General features: G+C 38.8%; 1 protein-coding gene across 1 annotated transcript in view; it reads right to left on the bottom strand.

The window, feature by feature from the left end:
* SPAG1 (sperm associated antigen 1) overlaps window positions 1-14,328 on the bottom strand; it is a 64,415-nt gene that overhangs the window by 23,156 nt on the left and 26,931 nt on the right. Inside the window, exons 10-11 of the mRNA XM_034668515.1 lie at window positions 11,017-11,176; window positions 9,928-10,099 (exon numbers count right to left, since the gene is read on the bottom strand). Of these exons, the coding sequence (XP_034524406.1) occupies window positions 9,928-10,099; window positions 11,017-11,176 (332 nt within the window). The remainder of the gene's footprint in view (window positions 1-9,927; window positions 10,100-11,016; window positions 11,177-14,328) is intronic.

Genomic DNA, 14,328 nt, shown 5'->3' with positions numbered 1-14,328 from the left:
GACGCGCGGCGCGGCGCTCGGGGGCGGGTCGCAGCGGAGGCCCGGCGGGCACCGCCCCCGCGGGCGGGGCGGCGCGGTTCCCGGCTTCTCCGGGCGCAAGTCTGCCGCGGGGCTGAGCGCCTGGCTGCGCGCTCCCCGGGCCACCCAGGAGAGCCACCCCGTAGTTAACTCGTTGAACGCCGACGGGCTTGGGACGCGGACACGGCTCCTTAAAATCATTCCCTGACTCAAAGCATCTGTGGCGAGGTACAGCTTACAAAAAATCCACCTTTCTCCCATTACGATTTACCAATGCATGTGACGTTACCAAACCTTGAATACGATAATTGCACCCAAGATCAGGGTACCCTTTTCTTTTGCTGAAGAACTGGGAGAAAAAGATACTTTGAAAGTGAAATAAAATCCAAGAGATTTAAGTCATTTAAAATGAGTTTAGCAAAGTTACATAAAATAGGCGCCAAGTTTTTAAAGTGAGCCTTAAAAATCTGTAAAGTTTTCCATTACAATGCCTTATTCAAGCTTAAATTCCTTTGATCTTGATCGGAAAGACTTCAGGCATTAGACATAGCTTTAATAATTGATTATTGAATTATATTATTTTTAAATATGAAAATGATGTAAAATTTTTCATTGATGGGTGTCATCAATATTTAAAACAAAGCAATTACTTCACAGCACTGTTAAAAAAAAACACTTAAGTACAGAGATTTCCAAGCTTTCTGATTTAACAGATTATAATCTGATTTTTAAGGAGGCTCCATGCCCAACATGGGATTTGAATTCAAGACCTGGAGATCAAGAGTCACGCTACACCACTGAGACCAACTGAGCCAGCCAGGAGCCCTTTAATCTGATTTTTAATGGATATATTTTCCACTGTGTTTCATGAATGGTAAAGCCAGGATTTGAACCACAAGGACAGAGAGAATAGAAAACCACGAGTATTTAAAAGCAAAGCAGTGGATGGTCACCTTAAGGCAGTCACTGAGTATAAAAACACATTAATTAGTAAATATGGGTTTCTATAGAGTGTAAGAACCAAAAGAGGCTTCAATATGAAAATAATAAAAAGATCTTGTTATAGCAATAAATCCCCAGATTGGACCCAGTAGGATTATTAGAGCAAGACTCCAGTCTTCTTCATCTGGTATCTGCTGCTGAAGTCCCCACCCAGCATAAAAACAGATGAAAGCACAGATCAGTGTCAGCAGAAACAGACAATTTAGTATCATTCTCCATTCCCTCGTATGTTATCCCCTCATGTCTGACCAGTGCCACTACTAAATAGCTGCAGTTTATGTAGAACTTGGTATGGGTCAAGATCTTTACATACACCATTTTCCATTATCATTAATCCTCATACCTAGTATTATCATACCCTACTTTATAAATGAGGCAACAAAGACACAAGGAAAAAGCTAAAGACTGTCCTAGAGCAAAGAGAGCTAGAAATCAGCATAACTGATTTATGGGATGAACTGAAATGAACTGAAAGTCATACCTCTCTCCTTAAGATTGAAATGTCCTTGAACAACTTTGATAGTCTCTGCAGGTAAGCCGAGGCCTGAGCCTGAAAGACCTGTGAGTCCTGGTGTGTATTGTACTACCTGTGGGACATTCCAGAGGAGTTGTTCAGGAGGTGGCTCCAAATGTAGCTCAGGGGAGTGGCCTTGACTCTTCAGATAAGTCCCAATTGACTTGTGAGTTGCTGATATAAATAGGATCACTGGAGTTTGGGTGTGGATGAGGTCACTCAGATCTTCCAAAGGATCCCTAAGAAACACTAACACTTAAAGGATGATAATAAGAAAAATCTCCAATGGAGATGGAGGAGTATCTAGAAATGAGAGAAAGCCAAGGAGGGAGTACTGCCTCAGAAACCAAGAAGAAAGAGTATTTCAGGGAGGAAGGAGTCAACACTAACAAATACCAAAGGAAGGTATGGCCAGCAGCATCAGCTGCCTAAGGCCTACCGATAACCATTGGATCTAAAGCCATGAGGACTTACTTTAGTAGCCTTCAGTAGTTTGGGTAGTTAGTAGATGCAAAAATCCTCAACAAAACACTAGCAAACCGAATCCAAAAGTGTAGTACAAGGATTAGACACCATGACCAAGTGGGATTTATCTCAGGAAGTAGTTCAACAGTACAAAATCAATATACGACACACCACATTGATTAAATAAGGGGAAAAAACTGCATGATCATAACTGACATTGAACAGGCATTTGACAAAAGCCAACACCCTTTCATGATAAAAAAACAGAAAACTGGGAACAGAAGAGAGATTTCTCAGCATGATAAAGTTATGAAAAACTCAGTCTAACATCACACTCAGTGGTGAAATCCTCAAAGCTTTCCCCTGAAGATCAGGGAACAGGACAAGGATGCTGTCTTCACCACAGCTAGTCAACATTACACTGGAAGTTGTAGCTTGATCAATTAGGCAAGAAAAAACACAATAGAAAGCATCCATATTGGAAAGGAAAAAGTTAAACTATTAACAGATGATATGATTATTATATTTTATATTACGTATATGGGCGCGCACGCACATGTGTGTGGGAGGGTATATGTATTCCTAAAGAATATATACACACACACCCACACACACATTACTACTACTAGGGCTAAAAAGCAAATTCAGCAGTTTCAGGGTAAAAGATACACTAGCAATGAACAATCTGAAAATTACAAAAACAATTCCATACACAGTAGCATCCAGATGAATAAAATATTTAGGAATACATTTAACCAAGGAGGTGAAAGACTTGTACACTGAAAACTACAAATTACTCGAAGAAATCCAACAAATGGAAAGATATCTCTTGACCATAGATAGGAAGACTTAATGTTAAGATATCCAAAGTGATCTACAGATCTGACATAATCCCCTATCAGAATTCTACAGCCTTTTCTGCAGAAATGGAAAAGCTGATCCTCAAATTCATACGGAATTTCAAGGGGTCCAGGGTAGTCAAAACAATCTTGAAAAAGAAGAATGAAATCAAAGGACTTACACTTCTGATTTCATAACTTTCTAAAAGCTTCAGTAATCAAAACAGCACGGTACTGACATAAGGACAGACGTGTAGGCCAATAGAATAGAACCGAGATTCTATAAATCCATATGTCTAAGGTCAGTTGATTCTTGACAAGGGTGTCAAGTCCATTCAATGGGGAAAGCATAGTCTAACAAATAGTGTTGAGACAAATGGATTTTTACATGCTGAAAAAAAAATCCAAGTTGGACTCCTTCCTACCTCAATTAATCAAAATAAGTCAGTGACCTAAATATAAGAACTGAAACCATAAAAACTCTTAGAAAAGAACCTAGGGGTAAATCTATATGACCTTGGATTTGGTGGTGGATTTTTATATAGGACACCAAAGGCACAGGCAACAAAAGAAAAAAACAAATTGAACTTCATCAAAATTTAAAACTTTGCATAAACAGATTTTATCAAGGAAGTAAAAACACAACCCACAGAATGGGAGAAATTATGTACAAGTCATACATCTTACCTGCAAGGGTTTAGTATGCAGACTATATAGAGTACACTTACAATGCAACTATGAAAAGACGACCTAATTCTTAAATGGGAAAAGGACTTGAATAATCATTCCTCCAAAAAAGATACACAAACAATAATAATAATAATAATATACACATAAAAATGGTTAATATAATAAGTCATTAGAAAAACACAAATCAAAACCATAAGGAGTTGCCACTTCACACCCACTATGATGGCTATAATAAAAAAGGCAAACCCTATCAGCATTTGCAAGAATGTGGAGAAATTCAAATCCTCATATATTGTTGGTGGGACTGTAAAATGGTGTAGCCACTTTGGAAAACAGTCTGGAAGTTCCTCAAGAAGTTAAACATAGAGTTACCATATAATCCAGCATTCTACTCCTAGTTATATACCCAAGAAAATTAAAAACATACGCACACACAAAAAGCCTGTACGTGAATTTCATAGCCACATTATTCAGAAGAGCCAAAAAAGTGGAAATAACCAAATGTCCATCAACAGATGGATAGAGAAAATATGGCATTATCCATGCAATGGAGTATCATTTGTCCATAAAAAGGAATAAAGTACTGATACATGCTGCAACGTGGATGAACCTTGAAAATATTATGCTAAGTGAAAGGAGCCAGACACAAAAGGCCGCATATTGTATGATTCCATTTACATGAGATACTTAGCATAGGCAAAGCCACAGAGACAAAAGTAGATTAATGATCGCCGGGGGAGGGAGATGGAAGTGACTGGTAATGGGTATTAGATTTCTTTTTGTGATGATAAAAATGTTCCAGGATTAGACAGTGGTGATGGTTGTACAACTCTGTGAATATATTAAAATCCACTGAATTTGAAAAGGATGAATTTCATGATACATGGATATCTCAAAGAATGCTTATTTCACTTTACCCTTGACAACAAAGGATACTTTTCTTCTTCTTTTTTTTTTTTTTTAATCTCCCATCTTGGCCAATCTGATGGGAGAGAAAAAGAATCTATCTTTAATTTTCTCTTTTTGTTAGCAATACAAAATTTGTTGATCATTTAATTTCTCCATTAGTGATTAATTGTTCATATGCTTTGTTCATTTTGGTACTGGGCTCTTCTAACATTTACTTTTTGTTTTGTAAAAGCTCTTCATATTATAAGGTTATCAGCCCCTTGCCATTTTTCCTAGTTTGTTATTTACCTTTTAATTCTTTACAGCATCTGACTGATACTGATTTTTCACTTTTACACAGTCAACATAATTCACCTTTCTTTTCATGATTTTATCTATTGTTTTAACAATAGATAAAACAATAGATGTTGAAATCCCTACCCTTCCACCTTCCTGATCCCACCAATTCTAGGACAAGAGAAATAACTGTATTTTATTCTTTTGTTTGCAAGTTACTATTTAATTTTCTTATATTTCATTTTTAAGTAGGGTATCAGCAAAAGCATGACAAGGGAGGCTAGATGCTTGCTTTCCTCTGATTACTTCTCACAGACTCTGGAAGAAGAATAAATACCAAAGTCTCTGACAGCTAGTCCTATGGTGATGGTCACATCTTAAATGCTCTCCACTAGGGAAGGAAAACACAAATGGGGAGTTCCCAAGAAAGCCCAGGAACTCAAATCCTTGGATCTAATCAGCCTGGCAAATAGGTATTTCTTCAAACTAGTCCCTAGAAGGACAGTTGTCAATTGTCTTGTCTCAGTACCTGATAAAGAGCAGGTGATCGGTAACTGTCAGCTTATTAAATTAAATCCACTGGCTACGTTATACCTCAGTCGGGATGAACCGGGCCTGGCCAACCCGAGTGGCGCTTACATGGGAGCAGCATTATCAGCTGGGGTTACACAACACTCAAAGCTGCATTTTCCCAGGGGCTTATTCCACCTAACTTGATTTGCTTTCCTGATAAAAGAAAACTAGTCTTAAAATTTATATTCGTATCAGAACATTCTTATTTTCAGAATCCCACATATTTTTATATCCCCTAATCTACAAAATAATTATTGAGGGGTACAAATAACAAGATCAGAAATGGTTCTCTTAGGGGTGCCTGGGTGGCCCAGTTGGTAAAGCATCTGACACTTGATTTCGCACAGGTCATGATCTCAGGGTGGGGAGATGGAGCCCTGTGTTGGGCTCTGCGCTGGGGGTGGAGCCTGCTTAAGAGTCTCTCTGTCTCCCACTGTCCCTCCCCTTACCCCAGCTCTCCCCATGAGCTCCATCCCCGCCATGCTCTCTCTCTCTCAAAAAAAGAAAGACAGAAAAAAAAGAAATGGTTTTCTTAAAGCTCTGGCTGCTTCGAGATCTGAATGGGAACACTGTTTCCCTGTGGTTCTGATGTTAGGGATAACCACTTAACTCAGAGAGAAACATCAATCTATTAAATGATTATTACACAACAACCCTGACTCACTTTTCTAATCACAGAATATTACTCACTGTTTAATAATTAGCCCTTTCCTGTTTATCTCTAAATGGAGGAGGGCCTTTTGGTATCTCCAATCCCCCCCAGCTTTATTGAGATATAACTGACATACTGTATACATTTAAAGTGTACATCGGGGGTGCCTGGGTGGCACAGCGGTTAAGCGTCTGCCTTCGGCTCAGGGCGTGATCCCGGCGTTATGGGATCGAGCCCCACATCAGGCTCCTCCACTATGAGCCTACTTCTTCCTCTCCCACTCCCCCTGCTTGTGTTCCTTCTCTCGCTGGCTGTCTCTATCTCTGTTGAATAAATAAATAAAATCTTTAAAAAAAAATAAAGTGTACAACGTGATGACTTGATATAGATATATATTGCAAAATGATTCCCACAGTAAGGTTACTTAACACATCTATCATTTCACATAACTTTTTTTTTGTAGTGAGAACATTTAAGATCTACTTTCTTTGCAACTTTTAAGTACATAATATCATATTATTAACCATAGTCACCATACTGTACATTACCTCCCCCAAACTTACTCACAGGTAGAAGTTTCTACTCTTTGACCAACTTATCCCCCAAACCTCCACTTCTGGCAACACTGTTCTATGCTCTATTTCTACAAGTTTGGCTTTTTTTAGATTCTACACATAAGTGCGATTACACAGTATTTGTCTTTCTGTCTGACTTATTTCATTTAGCATAATGTCCTAAAGGTCCACCCGTGCTTTGCAAATGGCAGAGTTCCTTCTTTTTTGTGGCCTAATAATATTCCAGTGTATGTGAGTGTGCATCTCACTTTTTCTTTATTCATTTATCTGCTGAAGGACACTTAAGGTTGTTACTGATGAAGGATAGTTAGAAGGCAGGCAGGCCGGGACAACGACCACCCCCCCAACCCCCCACCCCGCCAAGAGGAAACCACCCTTAAAAGAGTTTTACACCACTCTGGAAGGAGACCTGCACCCTTTCCCACATGATAGATAGATGACAAAAGCCTGATTGGATGACAGGCTCTGGAAGGGTTAATCAGATTTAAACAGCCTACCAGCAAGCCCATAAAAACCCTTAGACTTAGAAACTCCAGTGGCAATCCTCTCAGGCCCCCTCCCTCTTTGGGAGCTTTGAACTATCGTTCAATAAACCTTGCTTTGCTACCCACCGCTCTGTCTGGTCTACTTTTTCATACTTCAAAGTGGGGTGACCAAGAACCGTAAGCACCGCAGGAGAAGAAATCCTACAACATTACCATGTCTTGGGTATCGAGAATGCTGAAATGAACATAAGGGTGCAGATATCTCTTCAAGATAGTGGTTTCATTTCTTTTGTACATATACCCAGAAATGGGATGGCTGGACCATATGGTAGCTCTATTTTTAATCTTGAGGAACCTCTATACTGTTGTTCATAGTGGTTGCATTAGTTTACATTTCCACCACCAGTGGGGGTTCCCTTTTCTCCACATCCTCGCCAACACTTGTTATCTCTCATCTCTTTGACAGCCATTCAAACACATTTGAGGTGATATCTCATTGTGGTTTTGATTTGCATTTTCCTTATGATTAGTGATGTTGAGCACCTTTTTCCTATACCCATGGGCCATGTGAATGTCTTCTTTGGAAAAATGTCTACTCAGTCCTATGCTCCTTTTTTAATCAAAAATGATAATACTAGTCTTTAATTCACTTGCTCTTCAACATAGGTTCAGCTTGATAGGCATTTTGGTTCCATATCAGTGAGCACGAGGGAGATTAATACCAAATTACACTTGTTTCTTTGACAAGGTAGTCTGGTGACGTTCAGGATGGATTTTATAGAACCTGTACTTTCTTAGTTGGCATCCACTAACCACTTTTATGAGAAAGACTTCGGAGTCACACAGGTTTAGAGCCATATCCTAGCCATGTGAACAGCCTGCGCAAATGTGGCAAATAACTAAACCTTTCTAGGCTTCCATTGCCTAATCTATAAAAGTGTGGGTTATAGCTTCCTTGAAGATTAAATAAAATAACCTATATAAGCAACTTTCATAGTTCTTCAAATGTGTTAATCCTTCAAAAAAAAAATAGTAATGAGAAAGGCAGTTCTGTCAAGATGGAATAAACATATTCTACCCATCTCTCCCCCTAAATATAACTAAAAACCAGAGACAGAATTGATGGAATAGCCAAATGAGGACACCGAACAGTAAATGGTAGCAGGCCAGCTGGGAAAAGGGCCTAGAACCTCAACTACCACCAGACCAGCAGTGAGCTTCTCATTTTTCTTTCCTCTGTCTTTTCCTAACCTGGTTCAAAGGCTGTCCAAAACCCAGAGCGGTGCGCTGGGTGTGGACAGAAAGAGCTCCAGGAGAAGCCCTCTATTATTTATCTAAAGCAGCAAAATAGTGGACACCTATGGGAGAGAGAGTTAGGGAAAATCTTGGCTTCTTATTGTTTGTTTTGTTTTTCCTTTCTGTCCGACCCCGACCCCCAGGCAATCCTACAGCAGCGCAGGGCCAGTAACAGCCAAGTCGGTACCTAAAATTTTGAGGGAGAGGAACTCTTACCTCTGGTCAGAGAAACTGTGGTCCCAAGAATGTTCCCATTGCTATTCTTCTCTGTCCTCTTGCTGCTCGGTCCTGGAGGCACAGGATCATGGGAAGTGTGCATAGAAGGGGAAAATTAAAGGAAGGAAAACCTCTGGGCGGCAGAAAGAGAGTAGGGAAGAATCACAGAGAAAGGGTAACTCAAGAAAACAACTGCATATGAACAGGGCTCACCCTCCAGGTGACCTATATGCATAAAGTGACCCTACACAGTATACTAAAAGTTTTGAAAAGTGAATTATATGGGAAGACCATCGCCCAGACCCCGGCTGGTCACAGAGTGCTGCACAGGTGGGACAGATCCAAACAGCACTGCAAAGGTTCTGTAACTAAATGGATATTAGAGCCATAGTCCACAGAAATTGGGCAGGAAAACTGTTACCCAAACCTAACCAGATTGATTAACTGCTTAAAAAAAATTCTCCGTGAGATTTAAATAAGACTGAAAAATCACATATCATAATATTTAAAGTTGCTGGTATACAGTACAAAACTGTTTAACAGATGAGGAAGAAAGAAAACCTCAACCTTTGGCAAGGGAAAAGATGATTAAGTAATACCAAACCCCAGATGACACAGATGTGAATTCTCAAAGACTTAAGTGACTATTATAATCATGCTCCAAGAAATAAAGGCAAACACTCCTGAAATGGACAGAAAGATTTAAAAACTTTGCAGAGAAGTGGAAGATCAAAAAAACCAAAACAGACAAACAAAAAAAAACACCTAAATGGAAATTTTACAATGGAAGAATACAAAAAACAAAATTTAAAATTCACTGTATGGAGCAACAGTAGATTTGGGATCAGAGAATAAAATATCAGTGAACTTGAATATAGATCAATAGAAACTTTTCAATCTTAATAACAGAGATAATGAGAAAAAGGGAAGAAAGCCTCAAGGACTTGTGGGACAACACTAAGTGGTCTAACAATTGTCATAACAGTTCCTGTGGGAGAGGAGAAACTGTGTTCCCCCCACCCCCCAAATTTGAAGAATTTATGGCAGACCAATGGTTACCAAGGTTTGAGGTGAGGGAAGAATTTGGCCAAAAGGACAGCAAGAAGGCGTCTTTGGCATGATGGAATTGTTCTGTATCCTGTCCCATAATTTTATACACTTGTTAGATAGACCTGCATATCAAAAAAGTCAACTTTTACTATACGTAAATTTTTAAATAATAATTTACAAATAGGATCAACTGATCTAGTTTATACTGTACATTGTTCCAGGTAAGATATTAAATGATTTCCTTTAATTTTAAGACTCTTAGCTTGACATCTTAAGATAAATATAAACCATTAGAACAATATTTGCTGCCAGAATTTATTTAAAATCTGTCTGAAAGGTGAGTCTCGATCCTTGAAAAACTATTTACTTTAACTTCTCCCTTTTTCTTCCTTTCGATGCCCTCTCTTCCTTTCCCGTCTCCCTGGTACTCTTACTGTTTCCTTTTCTTTCTTCCTCCCTTCTCTTCTGTCCTTCTGTCTTTACCCTGATTTCACCGATGTTTTGTCTTGAGCTGTATATTTTATGTTGTATTTCTGTCACTAAAAAAATTAAAACTTTTATTTCTTTACTTTTTTAAGTTGAATGAGCTGAACATTTTATATTTCTCTCTCAAAATTAAAATATTCTGTCAGATTACTTACAAGTTAATCTTTTCCTATGAATAATTTTCAAAACTGTTACTTTCCCTTTGGTTGCTCGGGGGCTCTCAGAAAAGGGTAAAGTCGCACCCCACCCTTGTAAAGGGAGGAGGCACATCCTTCCCTTAAACCTGATGTAAATGTCACTGTTATATATTATGAAGATGAAGCTTTATCTAGTCTAGCTTCTCTAAAAAAAATTATACCAGAAGTGAAATTATACCTATTTCTTTTGCGTATTTAAAAATTTTTTTGAGAGGCACATATAGCAATCTCCCAAGAATGCATTCATCCCTATGAAGGCAACACATTTGGTTTACAACCAAGTAGCTATCTACAATCATCTACGAGAGGGATTTAAGGTTAACTTGTAAATTATCAATAATCTAAATTTACCATGATAATCAGGAATTGAATTGAACACTCATGAAAGGTGCCAGGTTAAGAAGAAAAATGGGTTTGGGAGATTGTATTAAGAAAAACATTAAGAAAAAACTTGGGGCGCCTAGGTGGCTCAGTCAGTTAAGTGTTTGACTCTTGATTCTGGCTCCGGTCATGATCTTAGGGTTGTGAGATCGATGCCAAAGAGTTGGGCTTGGCTGCTGCTCTCGATTCTCTCTCCCTCTCCCTCTGCCCCTCCCTCTGCCTCTCTCCCTCTCTAAAAAAAAAGAAAAAAGAAAAACTTGTTTGTAGCTTTACATGGTGAAGCTAGAAAAAGGTTGGTGGACTAAGAATTTTGATAGAAACAGAAAATTTGAGCCAGCTCATCATATAAAAAGGGAGGTTTTTGCGTAACCAAAAGAGGAAAGATGTTTTACTCTTATCTCCACTGCCGTTTTCCTGTGCTTTTCTGCTGTCCTTTCCATCTTCATCCTCTGAGTTTTCTACTTCCTGGATAACCATCCTCTTCCCTTTGGTTTGAGTCTTAGATGCAGGTTCAGATTTTTTCAGATCTCTCTCAACCTCCAACAAGGTCTTCTGCAACATAATCACCAGGTTAAAGAAAATGTTTTCCTTTAATTAAAAATATAACCAGTCTGTCAGGTAGGAATGTGAAGATATTAAAAAGTGAATAAAGATACATAGGACAACCCTTTTTATGGTGATCTTTTTTTTTTTTTCAAACAACTTCATTGCTTTGTCTGATTATAATCATACATGTCTGTTGTAAAAAAAACTCAAAGCGTAATGAGCATGAAAAAGAAAGAAGGAAATCATCTGAAATCCTGCCACTCTGGTAACAATGACATTCTAACATTCCTAGATACGTTTTTACACATATGTACATACAGAGAGATACAGTTTATACAAATAAAATCATATGACACATGCTTTTTTTAGATTAATGTTTGAAGTTCTATGTTTTATGCCAATTACAATGAAAAGAATATATACATTTTCCTCCCCCCCCCACTGCCCATTTTTAACAGCTGATGGAGGTATAGTTGACAAAGTCACATGCTTAAAATGCACATCGATAGGTTTTTACATAATAAATATATCCATCATTCCCAAAAGTTTCTTCCCATTTTTTTTAAAGATTTTATTTATTGAGAGAGAGAGAGAGCGCGCGCGCACGTGAGAGAGAGCACAAGTGGGAAAGGGAGAAGCAGGCTCCCTGCTGAGCAGGAAGCCTGACCAGGGACTTGATCCCAGCAGCCCGGGATCATGACCTGAGCCAAAGGCAGACGCTTCACAGACTGAGCCACCCAGGCGCCTGGTACTGTGATTTTAATTTACATTTTCCTAGTGACTAATGATCTTGAACATCTTTTCAGATGCTTATTTTCCATTCACATCTCTCTTTTGGTGAAGAGTCTGACAGTCAAATATTTTGCTTATTTTTTATTTGCCTGTTTGTTTTCTTATTATTGGGTTTTGAGAGTTCTTTGCAGTTCTTACAGATCTTCCTCAACTTACAATAGGGTTATGTCCTGATAACCCATTTTAGGTTGAAAACGTATTTACAACACCTAACCTACCAAACATCGTAGCTTACTTAGCCTGGCCTCCCTTAATAGTGCTCAGAACGCTTATATCAGCCTATGGTTGGGCAAAATCCTCTAACACAAAGCCTGTTCTACATAAAGTGATGAATATCTCATGTGATTTGTTGAATACTGTACTGAAAGTGAACAACACAATGGTTCCTGGGCACAGAATGGTTATGAATGTCTCGGTTTCCCCCTGTGAGCACATGGCTGACTGGGATCTGTGGCTCACTGCCCCTGCCCAGCATATTCCTAGTCCGGAAAAAAAATGAAAACTCAAAGTACAGTTTCTACGGAATACCCATCCTTTTACACCATCATAAAGTCAAAAAACTGTTAAGTCAAGCCATTGTGAGTTGGGGACCGTGTGTATATTCGTGATGCAAGTCCTTTGTTGGATACACCATTTGCAAATATTTTCCCCAGTCTGTGGCTTGTCTTTTTTTTCTTCTGTTAGTGTCTTTCAAAGAGCAAAACTTTAAAGTTTTAAGGAAGTCCAATTTACCAACCTTTCCTTTTATGGATTGTGCCATTATGTTATATCTAAGTAAGATTTGTCTAATCCAAGGTCATAAAGATTTTATCCTATGTGTCCTTCTAGAACTCTTATATTCTAGGTTTTACACTGAGGTCTATGATCCATTTTGAATTAATCTTTGCATATGGTTAAGCTATAAATGGTTAAGGCCTGAAAGTTTATATGTAAACATGACATTGTATTGGGTAGTGACATTAAAGGTGATTTTCCTTGTTTCAGATTTTTTTTAGAATATTGTCATGTTAACTTTTCAATAAATATACCACTATAAAATGAAATTACTTGGGGAAAAAGATGTGTTCTTCAGCCAGGCCCTAAACCTAATCCACTGAAATTCTATCTTGACAAATACACTAGGTCATTAGCTGCCATTGAGAGAGAATGAGACAGATAAGCCGACAGGTACAACAGGTACGTGTGAAAACAATGACAACTTACTGCTGGAAGACAGTTCTTCATGGGTTTTCTCACATTTCTAAATACGTTGTGAGCAGAGGCATAAATAACATTTGTTCTGGATTATCTTTTTCAGGATATCTGTTACTGAGAACAGCCTTGGAAAACAGCATTTTTCTTCAGAGGAGAGAGCAGGTATGTTTGCTCTCCAGTAAAATAAAGATGTTTCCCTCCATAACAGAATTTTGGGCAGGTTTGCTTGTATTCCATTATAAAAGACAGGGGTTTCCTAAATTTGGGATTCCGCAGCTGTGATACAAACCCAATGAGGGTACAGCTCTATCTGGGCCACTCTGCACCACCCCCATGGGACTTAGGGGCCAGGGGAGCTGACATGAACTTGAAGCTCATCAGTTTGCTGTAGCGTGAATAACAGAGTCCTTTGTGTCTGACCCAGGAGCCTTTTCTCTTCTGCTAGGCTTACCTTGCTAATTTGCAAGTAAGGTAAAATCTCACGGTTCTCCACACCTCTCCTCGTTAGGCCTCAAAACAGCCCCCGGGGTGCATACCTCAGTCAGTCTGTTCAGTCAGGCAGCGAATGCTGTCAGTGGCGCTATGCTTACCATGCACTCTTCTATGGCCATTGAGCGCGTGCCTAATCCTACCTAGGAAACTTCTATACCACTCTGCATAACAAACTGAGATTTGCTCAGAGAAAAGCACTGCCTACAACACTGCAGGAAAGAGAAAAATCAAATGTTCCTATTGTATGATATCACTTATATGTGAAATCTAAAAAAGCCAAACTCATAAAAACAGAAAGTAGAACGCTTATTACCAGGGGCTAAGGAGGAACAGCACCGGGGAGATGTTGCTTAACGGTACAAATTTGCAATTAGTAGATAAATAAGTCCTGGAGAGCTAAGGCACAACATACTGTATTCTAAACTTCAAAGTTTCTAAGAGATGAGATCTTAATTGTGCTTACCACAAAAAAAGAAATAGTTATGTGATGTGACAGAGGTGTTAGCTAAAGCTAAGGTGGTGATCATACTGCAATACATAAATGTATCGAATCAACACAAGTACACCTTATAACCAATGTTACACATCTAAATAAATGTTTGTCCTTCAGAAGTAGGCTTATAGTTTCAGACATTTTCAGAGCCTGCTTTCTTCCACTTCAAATAGATATTAACACTTCG

This window comes from Ailuropoda melanoleuca, chromosome 9, assembly GCF_002007445.2.
Source record: "Ailuropoda melanoleuca isolate Jingjing chromosome 9, ASM200744v2, whole genome shotgun sequence".
NCBI lineage: Eukaryota > Metazoa > Chordata > Mammalia > Carnivora > Ursidae > Ailuropoda > Ailuropoda melanoleuca.
Note: the sequence above shows the minus strand (reverse complement) of the source record. Positions and strands in the feature narration are given on the sequence as shown.